Below are 17,919 nucleotides of genomic sequence, written 5' to 3' on the forward strand. Positions count from 1 at the left end.
AGAGCCCCCGCCCTCACCCGCAGCTGTCAGTGGAGGCAAGTTTTCGGCGGGGCTTCTCTCAGCCCCGGTGCGGTGCGGTACCGGGGCGGCCCTACGGGGCGGGGGCGACTGCGGAATCCCTGCGGCGCCGCCCGGGCTCCGGGGCTTCCCCTCCGGTCTCGCCCCGCTCCCTCACGCCTTGGCAAACGACTACATTTCCCAGCACTTCCCTCTTCCGAGCGGGCTCTGCGGGGAGCCTCGCCGGCTCTCGCCATCTCCTCCGCTGGCAGGGGGCTCGGCGCGGCGGCGGGGCGGAGCTCGGCAGCCCCGGCCCCGCGGCAGCCGCGGCCCCGCAGCCCCCCCCCGCCCGTGCAGGCGCGGAGCCGGCGGCGCTCGGCGGCGAGCGGGGCGGCGGGCAGCGCCATGCGGGCTGCCGCCTGCCTCCTCTGCCTGGCGCTCGGCGCCCTGACAGCGGCCCCAGGTGAGTCGCGGTGGCGGGGCAGCGCCGCCGCGCTTGGGGCGGGGGCGGCGGGGAGGGGGGGGACGCTGCGCCGAGGCTGCTGCGGAGCCCCATGGAAACGGAGCCCCCGCTCCAGCCTGCGCGCCGGGGGCGAGGGCGCAGCCGGGTGACAGTGCCTCTCCCCTGCGCAGGAGGCGCCGGGCCGGCCACGGCGGCAGCGGGGCGGCAGCGGGGCGAGAGCCCCTTCGCGGAGCGAGAGAGCATCAGGCCCCTGCGGCTGGTCTCCGGCGAGGGCGGCGGCGGGGCGCGGTGGCCGGCGCTGAGCACGCGGGTGCGGAGCGAGGCGGCGCGGGCACAGGTAAGGACAGGGGGGGACAGGGGCCCGGCGGTGCGGAGCCTCCCCGCGCCCTCCGCCGAGGGTGGGTGCTTGCCCCGCCGGAGGACAAGGCTCGGTGCAAAGCGATGCTCGGCCCGACGCGCGGCTCGGTTTCCCGCAGGAGCGCGGGGAATGCCAGTGCTGGGCAAGGGCGCTCGAATTAGTTAAGATGGTCCCCGTGCGTGTTAATGCCCTCCCCCGGGGGGCACAGCCCGCTGCCTGCGGCGGCCGGGGCACCCAAAATGAAAGTTGCGGTGCCTTTGCGACAGCGGGGCTTGGAACGCTGCGGCTTCATTTCGGCTTGTGGCTGAAGCGTGGGCAGGGTGGGTTTGTGTTCTGTGGACTCGGATGTGTTTTTAAAAATAGAAATTGTACATCGGAAGGGAATTGCTTTAAATGTAACATGTGAGCTAAGCACAGGATTTAACGTACATATTGCCTGCTATCCAACCCGGGGTATATTTTCAAATTCCACAGAATCATAGAATCACTGAGCTTGGGAGAGACCTCTAAGATGATCAAGTCCAACCATTAATCTGCCTCTATTTGTGTTAAAAAACATATTTTGATTATATGAAGCCAAATCCCTATAACTTTTAAAAACTTCATTTTGTATTAAAATACTGTGATTTTCATCTTGACCCCTTTTGTTTGAGGTGGTACATGGCTGTTACATCTGAAGGAAAGAAACATTTAGTCCATATTGTTATAGATGTAGAACATAAAATCTGAGCATTTGAAGTAACTGCTGACATACAAGATGAGTTGCAGGCCTCTGCTTCCTCCTTTTCTAATTGACTACCATGTGTTTAAGAAACAAAATAGGTGAAAAATTGTCTCATATTTCTTTTTTTATAATCCATGAAGTTTAAGAACTGACAACTTGCATTCTCTTTGTTTTGTTAAGTAATAAACAAGCTCTTCATAGCATACATATTTGCCTCTGAATGTAACTTACTCTATGTAAAGGTTTTTCAGATATGATCACCATATTTATGGTACAATAAAATACTATTCTCAAAGTTCATAATGCTTTGTTCAAAGAAGAAAAAAAAACCACCTCCTATAGGCATTTCAGGATTCTCTGAAGACCCCCAAAAATTCACGAGTTCAAACACTTTGTGACATGTCTGTTTTAAACTTAGTAATGGTTGCATTTAGCTTTAATGTTAGGCTTAAAATACTGGTCTTACAGAACAAACTGCTAATTAATGGGTTTTATTTTTCTGAATGTCTCAGCTTTCATTCACCAAATCTTATGCTCATAAAATTTTCAACTCATCCTGATCTAGTTAAGTTGTTAGTATGAATATTAGTCTAAGCAGAAAAAAAAGTAGTAACACGGATGGTTTGAAAAGGGTTAAATACATTTATTTCACAACAACTTCCACATGAAACTAATGTTAATGTGTAAAAGCTCTGATGTAAATGTGAAAGCTACTACAACTTTTCTTCCAGATCAAGAAGTTTCTCCGCCACTGCTTAAAATATTCCCGGCCTCTTCCATGGTATCTGATGGTTGTTACTCATGGAAGGATACAGTAGCTGACAGTGCTTAGGACAAAAAAAAATTGCCAAGCAGGCCTAACTGAGTGAAGCAGTACAGACTTTCTGTGATTCTGGCACAGAGCATGGTTACATCCTAATTGCAGGATATTGCATCCCCTGTCCAGGGATCTGAGTCAGCTCGCCGGTAATGGACCAGCAGCGTGGCTGACTTTGCTTAGCTGAAGTTGTGTAGGAGCTGCATTCAGGAAGGTGCTTATCAAAGTTACGGACTAACTTCACAGAGTGAACTTTTATGGTGCTTTTGGGTGTCTGGTGAATGTCACATGAAGTGTAAAGGTGCTGGATTCTTCTTGTGAATGAAGAGACACCCCATGCATGCCCTGAAGACTTAACAGTCAGTGGCATATAAAGAGTAGGGGAACAGAGGTGTCCTGTACATCAGTAACATTTCCATATGTATTTGATTGTTTTGTGGTTAATACACTCTTACTGTCTCCATGTTCTATCCACTGCTAATAGTCTTTGAATAGCTGTATTGGAGAGTTTAAAAAGCTGGTCTTGAATAGAGATTTCAAACCAAAGCTAACGGCCTTCTGGGTTAGTTAAGGGAGCATGCTTCTTTGGGGAGGTAAAAGCATTCAAGAAGAATCCCTGGTGAGTGGAGGACTAGCAACCATGTCTAGAAAAACAAAGATACCTGAATGGGAATGTGCATTCAAAGGACTAGCCAGCAAGGCTGTAGTTGAATTAATGTAAAACAATGTAGTTGTGTTTTGAATCGGATAAAGATAAAAGGGGTGGGGACATTGGGGGGGAGAGAGAGATAAGCTGGAGAGAAGGAAGTCGCATTAAATCGGATTGGATTCCTTTAATTCCTGGGTGAAAGCTTTAGCTGCAGAAAGGGCACAAGTTGAACAAGAAGGATGCAAGCCTGAGTTCAGAGCTGCACAAAGGCAAATGAAGATGATCATGCAGAGGAATGCAGAAGAAAAGCGTGGCCTTTGCAGATCAGGAGTTTTAGAACAGGATCATGATGGAGTTGAGCCAGTGGATAATATTAGAAAAGGGGGTGAGAGAAGATAATTAAAAGCAGAAGTGACTGGGATATGATGGACAGCAGATTTCTAAAAATTAATGGTTTGTTTTCAGTATTTATTGAGGTTTTTCTCTAGCAACTTCCTCTGTTTTGTTTGTTTTGGGGTTTTTGGGCCACTGTCATCAGAGTTGAGTGACTTCTCTACCTGCATGCTTTAGTATTAAATAGTGAAGGAAATAGTCTATATACTCATCTTAGAAACTCAGAATGTAATTGCTTAAAAAACATAATTAATGTGCTCACAATTGTAGTTGTCCAAGACTGCTGAACCTGAGAACACAGCACAAGGCAAATGTTGTAGGCTACTACATCTTCATGTCATTAATGTTTTAATGTACAATATATAGTGGACATCGGAGAATTCACGTGACTTTGGATTTTTGCTTTTAATTCCATTGCAGAATGCAGTCATTACTGGTATCTGTGACACTCCTGTATTTCAATTTCTCTATTGCTCAAAGGGCTCCTGTTAACAGCTGCACAGCACTCAGTGTATAGAATAATCAAGATATAGCTAAAAATACACTAATATTATCATTAATGAAATCCAGGATCTTAGCAATGGACACCTAATTTACTGTTGCACAAATAAGTGTATTAGAAGATGAGAGTCCTCTATTAGTCTTCAGTGAAAGCTAATCTAATATTTTTTGTGTTTAAAAGAATAAAAGTTCCCACCTTGGACATTTTTAAGGAACCTTTTAACTCCGTGCCTTAAGCCATATTTTGGTATTGTAAGAAGCACATGAGAAACCACAAATTTCATAATATTTTCCTTTAGTCTGTGCGGGCATGTTCTTTGTTAAAATGTGGGAATGTGTAAGCATGCCTCCCCACTGCCTGTATTATCATTGTCCATTTTTGATATGTCTAAGTGTCACATGGAAGTTTGTGAGATTGGCCAAGATTTTCAGTGGGAACAAGGTTCTGACCTGCTATGGACAGAGATTCACCCATCTCTGCTGGTTGTGCAGGACATCCATGGTCCACAATCTCTGTTTCTCAAGCTGTTTTTCACTTGCTCATTGCCCGTTGTCATTAAGATACATTGGATTCCTTCAAAGAGAGTAAAAGGGATGACCTGGTTGTAGGGAAAGCCTGAAGGGGCTCCAGGACTGAGCTGCATCTGGAGACAGAAGTGCACATTGTTTGTAGTCCAGGGTGAGTCAGTGGTTTTCAGTGAAGAACTTACTTGTCTTCCACAGCCTGCACTGTTTGTGACCAAATGATACAATTGCACACACCTATTTGGAATCATGGCTTGCAGATTTCTTAAATGATTTTTTCTTATTTCTAATAATGAGTTTCAGAGAAGCTTTGCTCTGTCATGCTGAGTTTGCATAGCTCTGCTTGCTCTTGGATTTGAGATCTTCATTAGTTATTCGAGTGCTGCCTAGTCTTTGCTATTGGATTCTCTGATTTATTGTCATCTCAGTCTAGTCTTCGAACAGGATATCCCACTTTGAAGGTTTTTCTGAAATTGCTGCCTCTTGCTTTCTGTTCTGATGCTGTCAATTTCTGTTGGTATTGTAAGTTACTGTGTTGGGTAGCTCCAACGAATAGTAATTTTTTTTCTTTAAAAAAAGAGCTCTGACTGTTGAGTGGCTTATAAAATATCTCTAGAGTTTGGGACTGATGGATGGTGACTGTTGGAAAAGAGAAGTGTCATGAGAAATTGCTTGATTTAAAAAATTCTTTTCTGCCCACTTAATCAAATGGCTTCTGTCTCTTGAAAAAACTTAGGCATAATTTTTGATCATCCTAACAGAAAACCAAAGAGAAGGAGGCTAAACTGGGAAAGGAGGTATAGTGAGTAATAACATGCATTTGATTTATTGCTGAGTTTGGTTTTCTTCCTGCCTTGTTGCCTTTTAAGGTTTGTAAGGCATTAGGCAAAATGTGTGTGATACTTCACTGTATGTTCAGTGTATGCAGTTCTGCAATAAGATACTTCACCAACATGGCAATATTTTATGAATATGTGAATGATGGTTAAAATATTCATACTCTTGATGCAGGTCTTGCCTTCCTGAAGAGGAAAAAACTGCTGAAAGCTAAACTTTGCTATAGATTGTGTGTTGAATGATGTAAGGGCATTGATGGAGTCGTTTGATTTCTAAGGTACACCTTTTGATAAAGTATTCAAAGTGTGTTTTGGTATTTTATAGGCAAAGAATATTTCAAATTCCTAATTTATCCTTCTTTTCAAGCTCATATCAGGAAAGGTCTTTCCCTGCTTGATAATGAGATTTGTTATGACAGTAAATGTATAAGTCAAAAATATAATCCAGCAAAAATTCTCTGGTAGCTGCTACTTCAGAGTTCATGTTGTTTTGTGTCATCTTCTCATGCTTGTGCCATAGCAGACTGGAAAAGAGAGATATTCCTAAAGCTATGGCTTAGCCTCATAAAACAGGCTTATATACAGCCAAAAAGGATCATAAAGGCTCATATGTAACAATTTGTATAGAAGGCATTTTCCCAACATTTCCTCGTTGCCATGATTAGTGTAGTGACTGCAAAGTCTGACAGAGGAGTGCTTTCCAGCTCTGGTGATGAATGTATCTGTATTCGCTCCTGGTCTGTGTTGGTGCCCCTAAATGCAGGATCACACTGAGTATTCTTTCTGCCACAGTTTCACTGTGGACCTGTTTTGGGACTCCTACAGGGGCTAATCAGTTGTATCAGCTGTAACATATGCATGGTGTAGAAGTGTGTTGTGTCCTGAGCAGTGTCTTGATAAACTTTGACGAGATTTCTCCATATTCTGGAGGAACTACCTGTGAAGCTAATATTCACTCTGAAATGTTTGCCACAAGAGCATTATGGACTTATATGTTAAAAGGTCATGGTAGATATATTATCCTTCTGGTAGTCCAGGTCCCTTTTGTAGTTTTCCCAATAATTGTACCATTCTTTAAGTGACTTAAAATGAACAACTTTTTTAGGGCTCTGCTTGTGAAAACATTATCACAGTTATCCTGTCAAACACTGCTTAAAGGTCAATCAAACTTTATAAAATCTTCAAAAGCCTGATAAGGTTCAGGTCTGTAAATTGTGGGTCCTTCTAGCTAGCACTGGCTCAGTGCTTTTCCCTTTCCAATTAGCTCTGCTGAGGTTTGTGGTCCTTCCACTTACTGCTGCCTTCCGCTGGGTTTCTCCACTGGAGAGGATGGAAGATGAGGATCCTTGTCTTCCACTCCCATGGCTTTGAGCCAAGGCTGCCTCTCCCAGGCAGACTGTTCTGCTTCATGGGAAGTAGCTTACATGTCAGATTATTTAGTTGGCAGCCCAGGCCCATGTGTATTCTCTCAGTCTGGATAACTGTGGATGTAGAGGGTGAAATCCAATACTGTCAGAGGATCAAGACTGGACACAGGATTTTGGTGTCTTCCTATGCAATGTATCTTTCTCCTTATCTACTGATATGGTTCAGTGTTTTCATCACTAGATAATATTTTTTCAGTATTGTTTTTTCTAGAAATAGTGTAATTGTTTCATGCATGTTAACCAAAACCGCTGTGTTCAGTGTCTCCAAAAATTATCGTGACTCCCATCCTGTCTTCCTTTTCTCTAGTTTTGACTTATGTAATTGATTTTAAACAATGCCAAATTTGTTATAATTTTCTGTGGAAAACTTTCAGACAAGGGAGCCTTCAATGCCCCTCTAGTTCCCTTCTTTCCTTTGGCTTGCCAGTGGTCTCCTAGATAGTGTATGGATACACTGTTCTGTGGACATGTCTTTTGGAGCACATACAGGATCGCAGAGATCTGTCGCATGAAATTTAGCTCTTCATAGGTGCAGATGCTCCCTCAGAGCACTCTTCTGGAGCCACTGCAATAGTTGCATTAATCTGCAGAGGAGAAATCATTGCTGCAGGGGTGAACTGTGCAGTGGCAGCTGCCCTGAGCCACAGCCAAGCGTGGATGTGGAACAACATCACTCTCCTCAGATGGAAGCATGTTCAGTGCAGATGAGAGCTTTGGACACTGAAGATTACATCTGTGCAAGCTTTTAATACTTTAGTGGGAGGACTGTGTGAAGGAAGACTTATGATTTTTTCCCAGAACCGTTATTGTTAAGCTGAACAGAAAGGTGACTAAAGTGCACGTACACATGGTCAGGCTGTGTTCTGCCAGGCTGTGGCATGCTCTGCCATGATGGGGCTTGGCCAGTTGGGTAAGTCCGAGTGGAAGAAGTGGAAAGTCAGAGTCAGCTGAAATTGAAGACCTATGAAGAAATCACAGAAAGTGGCAAATGGCATAGAACTGTTTTAACTGTTGAGTCACTAGGAGTCCAGCTTGAAAATTTGATTCAATTAAAGTAAGTTAAAAGCATGGCATGGCATTGTTGCTGTGCATTTGTCCCCAGACAATGAAATTTGGTGATTCATCTGGTAATTTGACCAGCTCAGGTTTGTCTACCTAGGCTAAATTCACTCTTAAGTCTCTCTTTCTTTCTTGTTTTTAAGTGAAATGGGTGTTACCAGACCAGAGAACTGTAGCAAGGGACATGCTTTCGAAAAAGCATACTCCAGAATATGGTATTAATACAAAGTTTAGAAAAATTTGTGCGGGTAAATGCCTTCTAATGAAAGTGTGATGTGGAGGAATGTGGAGGCTAGAGCCTTGACTTACAGCTCAAAAATTGCCCAGAAGAATAGAAGTATGTAGGAATACACTATGTTCCAGAAATGTCTCCTTAGAGTATTTCAACTCCCGCAATTCTGTGGGAATGAAAAAAATCCATCCATCAGTTGTTTCAGAAAATATATACAGTAAGAATGTTGTTTCATTTTGGTCTCCTTGACTGTATCAAGGGGAAAAGCAGTTTTGAAATTTGCTTTTCTTGCACTTTTCAACTTGAAGCAGGACTTTGATACTTGAATGTAGAGGGTGAGTCATATTTAAAAAGTATTATCTGTGGAATTGATTGAGCAATGTATTGGCATGCCTAAGAGTCTGCAAGTTTTGTCAGGCTTTTTGTTAGCCTCTAATACTGACAGGATATTGGTAAACTTTCTGTTGGTGCCCAGAGTCCATTCCTGGGAAAAATAAACCATATTGGTAGGCTTTAGGTGTCAAAGACTGCTTGTTACTTCCAGTGGGCAGAGCTAATCTTTTGGTGGTAAGCTTTCATTTGTATGTAAGCTAAATGGAAAACCAATTGAAAATTTTTGGAATATGTCACTGTGTAGCTGAAAAAAGGTTTGGTCACTGATACTGGTATAAAGGAGCAAAGTTAGTGTGGACTCCTTTTACTACATTTGAATGCTTTATTTGTAATGTAAAGGCAGCTTCATGTAGATTGTAGCTTACTTGTAGATTTCTCTCATAGTGGAACTCTATTTCTTCATTTCTGAAGACTACAAGAGATGCTGAAAAGGGGGCCTTTAAAATGTTATTGATTCCTTTCAGAGCTTGGAAAACATCTAGCTAAAAATGACCTCAAGGCACCATCTGCTTCAGCAAAGGAAATGCCTTCACTCCTCCTGACTGTTGGATCCGTTGAGTTTTCCTTCTTGCCTAAATGGTGTTCTTGGACAATAGTCCTTTCTCCAGAGAGATGACACAGAGATGCAGATGGGTTCATGCTCAAGGGCTGCCCACAGCACGTGTGCTGCTGCCCTTGTTTTGTCCTGTCCCCTGCAGATGGGTGATGTGCTGGTTGTTTGCCTCTCGCGCTGCAGCTGTGAACGAGCAGCGTCTCCTCGTTTGGGTACTACCCACTTGAAACTGCCAGGGAGAGGGGTATTTTACTGAGGATAGATTGTCCTTGTTGGAGTCCTTTCCCTCTGGTCTCATGTTTCTTCACAAAGTAGTTTCCCCCTCTGATTGCAGCCAGGTCCTGGGCTGCTGAGTGATACAGATGGAACACGTTGCACTACTGCTGCTGTAGTATTTTTTCTGACTCCTTGGCATGCTTACATTGCTTTTCCCGTTAGATGTGACTTTCTGAAAACTACAGCCACTGTGGGGAGCAATGGAAACTGGTGTTTCTGGGTCACAGGGTGAGTCTTTGTTTGCTCTGCTTGCTGGCTCATTTTAAGGAGTGTGATTTTCAATGGTCATCAAAGTTTTGTATGAATTATGGCAGGAAAAATTCTGAATTGTTCAAATTTTCATTCATGACTTTTCTTTGTTTTCTGTATGCAACTTTGTACTTGATTTATCACACTTATAACAACCTATTTGATCATATTTCCCCATGCCATTTGATCAAGAACCTTTCTGAGTGTGTTTTAAAAACATGAGATTGAGCAGTAACCAGTTTTCTGGTTTTGCACTCTGGCACTCTAGTTGGATGTAACCTTTTATACATGAATTCTTGCTGCTTTCCTTTCAGAAAAAGGGGAAAAAATTGACTTCCTGAAAGTTCTTGCAGTTCTTCCTTTCACAGTGATTTGAAGACTTGCAGTAATTAGTCTCATAGGAAATCAAAACTTATAAACAAAATTTCAGAATCAAATTAACATCATCCTCTACTCTTAAAAGCACAACGAGTGTGAGATCTGGTGCCACAGGGCTTTATTGGTGCTGGAAACAGGTGTTAGATTGCTTCTTGGGAAGTAGCATCTTGCCCATTCTGTTCCTCAGATTTGTCCTATTAGATGTGTGAGATCAAATGGTAGCTCGTGCTAAATTTGCTGGCAGTGACAGCCCAATAGTTTTCCTCTCTTCATTGTTCCACTTAACATTTAACCTTGGGTAAATTTTCGAGAAAGATGAAGTGGAGGTAAGGAAGGAGAGCAGGAAGGGAAGCTTTCAGAAGGATCCATGCTGCTACCCAGGCACTGACTCTGCAGCAGTGACACCTGTGTAACATCCTGCATCAGTTTGTGCTTGGGGCTTTTTTCCCTTGTGCTTTCCCCCGTGTATATTGAGTAAATTCAAACAGTGTCTGTGTTCAAACACACAAACAAAATAGGGGAGTTTGTTGTGACTTTTTTTCCTGCTGGGAAGACTAATTACTGGCATTTTAGAGGTACAAGTGGTTCTTGCTTCTGAGTTTGAGTTCATTGATACCATGATGTTTGTATGGAGAAAAGCTATTTTGGGTCATGTTTACGACCACAAGGAACTGGGCCTTGGCACTAGACTCTGGCTGATGGCGTTTAGCTCTCGCTGTGCTCCACCCTCACTTGGCATGGAGAACAGATGTGTGATCCAGGACTTAAAAATGAACATGCATCTATTAAAATAGATTCTTATTTCTAGCTTTTCTTCAGAATAAATAACTGATTTACTGAATGTGCCCCAAAGAGGTAGTTGTAAAAATGTTTTTATCAAACCATGATCCTATTCTGCAGTTTCTTCATTAAATAAACTCTGCCCCGCCAAATGCCCCAAAGATATTTAATTTATGCATTGGATAAAAAGAGAGAGCTTGCATGAAGAATGTCAAATATTGACAATTAATGCAGTAAATGAGTGCCTATAAATATTATGAGAATGCTAGCAAAAATAAAAAAAAGAGATTTTGCAGTTGTTTAATATGCTATGATATGTGGATCCAGTACAGTGATCCTGAAATTTTGAATAAAGTAAAATATTTTCAAATGGCAGTAGAGAAGACCTGAGAAAATAATGTTGCAGTTATATTTTATTGTGTATTTTTGAAAGAAGATTCTTTGGCTTGGAATACATATTTTTAATATTAGACCTAAGCTTATTTCTGAAATTTGTCTCTTAGCAAAATTTTAATTTTTTTTTCTTCCCAGTACATGTGAAAAAGTAATTTTTAAAAGAGATTTCTTATTTTACATAAAGCAACAATATACTGCATAGCTCTGGATTCATTACAACAAAACTGAGGCTAAATATTTTTTTTTTAGAGTGTGTACATTTTGTGTGTCCTATTATAGAGTGCTAATTGGTGCTGTATTTCTCTACTCTAGCATAAATTTATTTGTAATGATTATTTTCAAAACAGCAAATTTAGGTAAATCTACATAAGATTTTTAGTGTATTTTTCATTTCATTTCATGAATATATTTATTTTGATTTCCCATTGGCTTATCTGTGTCCTTACTGAACTTAAGATAACTTACGTTACTTCATACACACTTAAGGGACTGTCAAAGAGCTGAGGTTTCTATTCTACGATGTGGGGGAGGGGAAATTAAATTAATATCTAAGGAATCTATTATTTTGTAAATGGGACTGACTCATGAAATGTCTGCTATAAAATCTCATTGTTCTTACAAGCTCTGAAGCACAGTTTTAAAGTTTTTTCTTCCTGTAACACCCTGTATTATTTTATCTCTTGATTCTCTTGATGCTTTTCTTTCAAGTCAACAAAATTAATCAGAATCTTTTAATTAGAAACTACAATGCTATATATAGTAGTAAATAGAATTTTTTTACATCAAAGGGCAAACATATAAATAGGATTTTCTCCTCAATTTTTTTATGATACTTTGTTCATTTTTGACAGAAATTTTTGTAATTTCTTCTAGCAAAACTTATTTAAAGGCATCTAAGTGCTTTATTAAGGATACTTCTCAAGGAAGAAACATGTTATGCGGAATTGCACATTGCATCACAACAAGTTTTTAATTATTTTTCCTTATTTTTTGAGGAAAAATATTAGTCATCATGTTACTGTGCTGCTTTCAATAATACTCAGCTAATTATACACAATGTGAGGAAAACATCTACATTTTTCCCTTTAAAATTCTTGTGAGTCTGATTATTCCAGAAAGTGCATATCTTGTAAATGTTTCACTGGTGGTTGATGTTTGCCCTATTTGAAATGAAAATCTTTGAAATACATTTGAGGTTACCTCCAGAGCAGTGCACTGATGTTGATCTGCAGTGATGTGTGTTGGTTGTAGTTGATGTATGTTTGTTCCCTTTGCAGATGCTCATTCTTTGGGGCCAGTTTCTGGAGAAATCTGATCCCCAGCAGGAGTACCGAAGGGACATCATTATTCTGTTTTTTCTTTGTAGTAATAAATAGTGATATTTGGTACTGATTATCCATCTCCTCCACTACTGCAGTGATCCCTGAGGCATGGAGCAGGTGATTTAAAATAATTGGAATCACATTGCTCTTGGCTTGGCAGGAAGGTTTGCATACCACTTTTGTTTTTGTAGAATTCAAGCTTTTAATCTTAGCTTTAGATAAAATATCTTTGTGCTTAGTGATTTGAAATAATCTTTTCCACTCCATTTACTCTTGATTCCTTTCAGACATTCACTGACATGCTTAAACTTCACAGTCTTTATCAGAAGATAGCTCTGCATAGTTGCACAAGGCGCATGAGGTGTTCAGTATTTTCTGTAGTGGGCCTTGCAGGTCAGTGCAATTTGTGCACCACTAAGTACTGCACCTGAAGCAGCTGATTTCAGAGCTGTTATTGGTATTTTTCTTCTTCAGTTGCATAACATAAAAATTTCAGAACCTTTTGATTGTGTCGGAGGCATTGCATTGCGCTCTTCCATTAAGTTGTTCAATTGTTCTTTCCTGGCTCTTGTTCATGTCCTGCACTGAGTGCATCTTCTGGTCTCCAGGAACTCCCCTTTCATGACTCAGTTGTCAGCCGCTGATGTGTCAGTCACTGATGGTTGTTGCCTCACATTTTCTGAGGGAGTTCCTGGGTTTCAGAATGGAATGACGTAGTTTATTGTCTTGCTTCAGTGGTTTAGAGAAGTCTTTGCGGGTGTTTTTCTTGTTACTTCTGCTTGACTGAGGTGGTGTAGAGGGAAAAGTACTTGTTTCCTCTCTTTGGGTTCTTTTATTGATGTATGTCCAAGAATGTAAGCTCCTTGCAGCTGGCCATTTTACCTATTCACTGAGCAGGCAGGTAGATGAGCTTAAAGATAATGTAGACCCAAGACTTTTTAAAATCCATTTCTTTATTTTGTGGTTCCTAACCAGATATTTAGAAGAACTGTTAACCTAAAAAATTATTGTCTGGAATTCTTAAAGTGCAGTTTTTTGTTATGGTAGATGAGATTTTTAGCTGAAAGGGATAATCTGTCTTCCTCTTCATTCTCTCTTGGGTGTCCCCTTGCATCTCCCTTGTGGTTTATTTAGATCAGTTTATTTTTCTGACAAAAACCAGACAAATATCCAAGTGGTGATTAATTTTCTGCTGCTGATCTGACTTGCTGGCTAGCCACATAAGCTGACAAGGGAGAGTTGGTGGGAGCACATTGCCAGGATGGGGCAGAACTGTTTGTTTTTGCCAGCAGGCCACAGTGTGCAGTGTGACGGTGCTTTACAAACACATATCAGGAAGGGATGCAGTTTCTGGAAAGGGATGAGTTTGTCAGGCTATCCAGAATGTCTTGGTATTGTGGTAGGCTTGAAATACCCTTGAGATATGCTTGATGGCACTTGAGCTTAAACTTAATGGTAAGTTTCTGGGTTGGCATCATGTATCTCGGGGAGTGGTTACATCTGTGTAATGTTTTTCATATTAATTTAGTCATACGAATTTTCTCACTTAAATCCACATTAACAGTTTCTGTCAGGGAACAACTGTGGTCCAGGGTCACCTTAGAATACATTAGCTTGTAGTTATTTATCTTAGAGATGTGTTCAAGAGAGGAAATCTCCCAGACCAAATCGATATGGTGCAATATATCCAGCATTTAAAAGCCAAACCAAACCGAAACAATAGAGTAATTTTTGCTCTGATGGGCTCTGAAGTGGATATATTTTTATGACGAATGTTACATTTAATATATGTGCATTTAGAAATCCAAGCTAGACTTTTTATATTCTTTCTTTCTCACTAATTCTCTTCTGGTACCAACATATGGTCATATAGAAGACTTGGTTATACTCTGTGTAGAAATCTAAATGATGGCATATGTAGCTATGTTGTTAACAACCAGGAATACTAAAATGCTGTACAATATTCTTTGCATTTAATAATGTAATGATGAGAATCAAAAGACTGGACTGTCCTTACTCCTTTGATCAGAAAACAGTTGCTGCAGTGCAGGTGGATGAATGAAGGTTAGCTAAGGTCAGCAAATGGGCTGCAGTGGAACGAGGGAATGACAGAACTGCCATTGGTCCCTTGCACCTTACTTGATTCTTGGCCTGTCACATCCTGTTTGTGAACAGCAGCCTGAAAATTCACATCTAGCCAGAGAAGATGAAATTTTAAAATCATTCAAAGCAGACTCTGCTGCCTGAGAGGTGGAAAAGAAACAACGATGGTAATGTGATAATTTGTTGATGGTTGTTTTTGCTGTATTTATGGTTGCACTAGCTGCTGCAGGCCAGAAGAAGCTAAGTGATGGTCCTGCATGTGGGTACCATATGTGCCGTGGGTGTCTGTACATTCTGTGGGTGTCATTGCAGATGTCAGCTGGATGTGTATTTTTTTGTTTGTTTATTTGCTTTTTAATTTCTTTTTTTTTTTTTGATAGAAAGTAGGCTTTTAATATTGATGGTAGTTAACCACCTATTATTTACCCACATAAGGTAAACTATATGTAATATATATATATTCATTTGGTCAAAAATGATAAATTTGTTCAAAAAAGAGGATAAATTATCCAGAAATTACAAGAACCACTTAGCAAAGAACTGATGGCCTGTGTTATAAAGAAGGTTAGATGTAGTGGGGATAGACAAAAGGATATCTGACACTGAGTTATATCTATTGAGGTACCTTCTAAGGAGCTTTCCAGTTTTACTGCATCCTTCTGAAGTGTTATGTAAATGTGTAGAGTTTCTTGTCATGCAATTTTGCGTTCATCTCCACAGTAGTGACACAGCCAGGCATTTCTATAGAGCGCCCTCAGCCTGAGCATCCTCTAATAAGAGAAACTGTCCTGACTTCTGGGTTTTTTAAAGGATTCATCTATTTGTGTGTATGTATTCATGGTTGTTGTCTTTTTTGTTTATTAATATTTGTGCTTATATATGTAGACAAGAAGATTTTGCTGTAGGGCAACTAAAAGATGTAATAAACAAAAATGTCATGATTCCCTCAACTTTCCTTTGTGTTGCTGCTGTTCTTTTCCAAGGAACATGGTATTCTCAGCTCTTCTGGATTTAATGCCTATTGAAAACCTGCCAGTAGTTTTAGAAAGAGTTAATTTGATGATTCACGTTGTCCCATCCTGTCCTATGTTTCCCAGAATTTTCAATAGATAATTTGTTACAGTTGTACTATTCTGTATTATTTTATTTGGAGAAGTGTAGTTTAGAGTCCTAAGTGGCTCTTCAGCGTTTCCTCTTAGGTCCTGCATCTACATGCTTCAAATCTTAATGTGCACATTTCAATGGAAACAAAATAGGAACAAAGTTGATACTGTTCCAAAATGTCTCTGAGTAGCTTTTCTAATTAATTAGTTAAATAACATGGCTGTTCCCTTTCTTGGGTGTTTTCAGGTCTAGAAACAAGTGTTGCATTTCTATTGGAGAGCTGAGTATTTTCTTCCACTACTACTAGAAAAAAACCTCTTGTTTTTGGCAGTAGGGAGTTATAAAGATTTCCCATGTTTGCCTGCTATAGGAATTAAAGGAACTAGTTTGGGGAGAATATATGGTAAAGAAAAGAAGAAAAGCAAGCAAGCAAGCGAGCTGTTTCTCTATCACCCATATTTCTTTGGTTTTAGTAGCTGCTCAAGGGTTTGAAGTTTTGGGAACCTTTTAGAGGGTTGTGAGTCAGAGCTTTACAGAAAATGCAGCTAATTATATTTTAGCCCATTGCTATCTCCTCACTGTATGAGAGTCTGTGTGAATGAACAGTTTCTTTCAGGCAGTGTTGGTGAGATTTGTGAGTACAGTTGTCTGACCAAGCTGGTAATGTCTCAGCTGTTCTCTCTGGTCTGTGTCCAGAGTCACTGTAAGGAACATGTGAGCCAGGGGAGGTCTCACTTCCCTTTGCTGGGTTTTGCCCAGGATGGGAATTTGAAGAGCCGTTTCCTACAGTGTAGATGGGTTAAGATGGGGGGCTGCTCTGAGCCACAGATTGTGTTGTTGGGAATTCTTGAATAAGTCTCATGGATTCAGAAAAGTGATCTTTTATTCATTATCATAGACTGCTTTGTCTGTTTCAATGCAATTTTATTTGGTTAATGGCATAATTTTTACTTACTGTATATATTTTGTTTTTGCTTTCTCAAACCAGTACAAAAGCTTTTTCCATGACTTAATAATAATTCCAGTCTTTTCCATATTGCAGTCTACCCACATTGCTCGAGCCAGCTTCCAGGTTGATGCTTTTGGATCATCTTTCATCTTAGATGTGACACTAAACCAGTAAGTAATGACTGTATCTTACACTGCATTTGTCCAAGACCTGGTGCCTGTGAAATGGAATTTTCAGGTGGAGTTTTTAGAGACTGTGTTATAGCGAGAATATGATTTCAGGTATTGAGTTAATTTCTAGTGGTATATTTTAGGCTCTTCTGTTACTTTCTTGAGTAGCATTGTAGGCTTTGATATTCCCATTGTTACTACCTGGTACCTATTCCAGTATAACTATCATTTTAGTAGCATAATTTCGCTTCACAGAATCAAAGAATGGTTCAGGTTGGAAGGGTTATCCTAGAGTGCATGGCACAGGATTGTGTCCAGATGGTTCTTGAATACCTCCAGTGAGAGACTCCAAAATCTCTCTGGACAATCTGTTGACCAGTGCTGCAATCTGTTGGTCAGCTGCACACTAAAGAAGTTCTTCCTCATATTCAGGTGGAACTTCCTGTGTATCAGTTTCTGCATGTTGCCTCTTGTCCTATTGCTTGGCAGCAACAAGAAGAGCCTGGTCCATCCTCTGGGCACTCTCCCTTCAGATACTTGAAGACACTGGTGAGGTCCCCTCTCAGTTGTCTCTTCTCAAGTCTGAACTGGCCCAGCTCTCTCAGCCTTTTCTCCTAAGAGAAATGCCCCTGTCCTTTAATCATCTTTGTTGCCTTCTGCTGGACTTGCATCAGGAGCTCTGTGTCTCTCTTGTTCTCAGGAGCCCAGAACTGGACACAGCCCTCCAGGTATGGTCTTGCTTCTGCCAGTTTACCATAAATTACAAACTTCACACGGAGCATCCCAGGATATTAAAAGGGGGATTTCCCAATAACTGGTAGCTCTGAGCATTTTAATAACCAAGCATAAAGTACGGAAGATACATCAATTGTACAACAGCTAATCCTCAAAAAACAATGAATACTTGGAAATTAAGTTTCTCCAGATGTGTTTACAGCCTTTTGGAACAGAGAAGCATTGTAAGGCAGTAGCACTGTGAACTTCAGTCCACGAAGAAAGATTGAATAATAGTAAACTTACAGTGAAATCTGGTGTGTGGCTTTCACTAATGAGTTTTTGAAGTAGTCTTTTAGCACAGCTGTTTTAACATAGGAGTTGCTTTGCTTTTCGGTCCTGAAGTGAAAAGAGAATAAATAATAGAGTAAATAGAAGTGTTTTGTTAAGTAATTCAGCTCCTAGTAATTGAACATAATGTTTTGTGGTTTGGTGTAAGAGTTTGCATGCAATTGCTGCAAGTTTTTCTGCTGTAAAGATGAACTGTTCAG

The 17,919-nt window shown here is 40.8% G+C and overlaps 1 protein-coding gene across 16 annotated transcripts in view; it reads left to right on the forward strand.

Moving 5' to 3' along the window:
- Positions 1-22: 22 nt before the first annotated feature.
- The window catches only part of ADAM22 (ADAM metallopeptidase domain 22), a 127,925-nt gene continuing 110,028 nt past the window's right edge, over positions 23-17,919 (forward strand). For 6 of the 16 annotated variants that reach the window (XM_038123228.1, XM_038123238.1, XM_038123247.1 and 3 more), the window contains exons 1-3: positions 25-460; positions 631-797; positions 16,578-16,654. In XM_038123228.1, the coding sequence (XP_037979156.1) occupies positions 403-460; positions 631-797; positions 16,578-16,654 (302 nt within the window). In that variant the 5' untranslated portion in view covers positions 25-402. Of the gene's footprint in view, positions 461-630; positions 798-16,577; positions 16,655-17,919 lie in introns of all 16 variants that reach the window. The other 10 variants (XM_038123263.1, XM_038123224.1, XM_038123300.1 and 7 more) reach the window with 5 other exon arrangements.

This window comes from Motacilla alba, chromosome 2 (genome assembly GCF_015832195.1).
Source record: "Motacilla alba alba isolate MOTALB_02 chromosome 2, Motacilla_alba_V1.0_pri, whole genome shotgun sequence".
Lineage (NCBI taxonomy): Eukaryota > Metazoa > Chordata > Aves > Passeriformes > Motacillidae > Motacilla > Motacilla alba.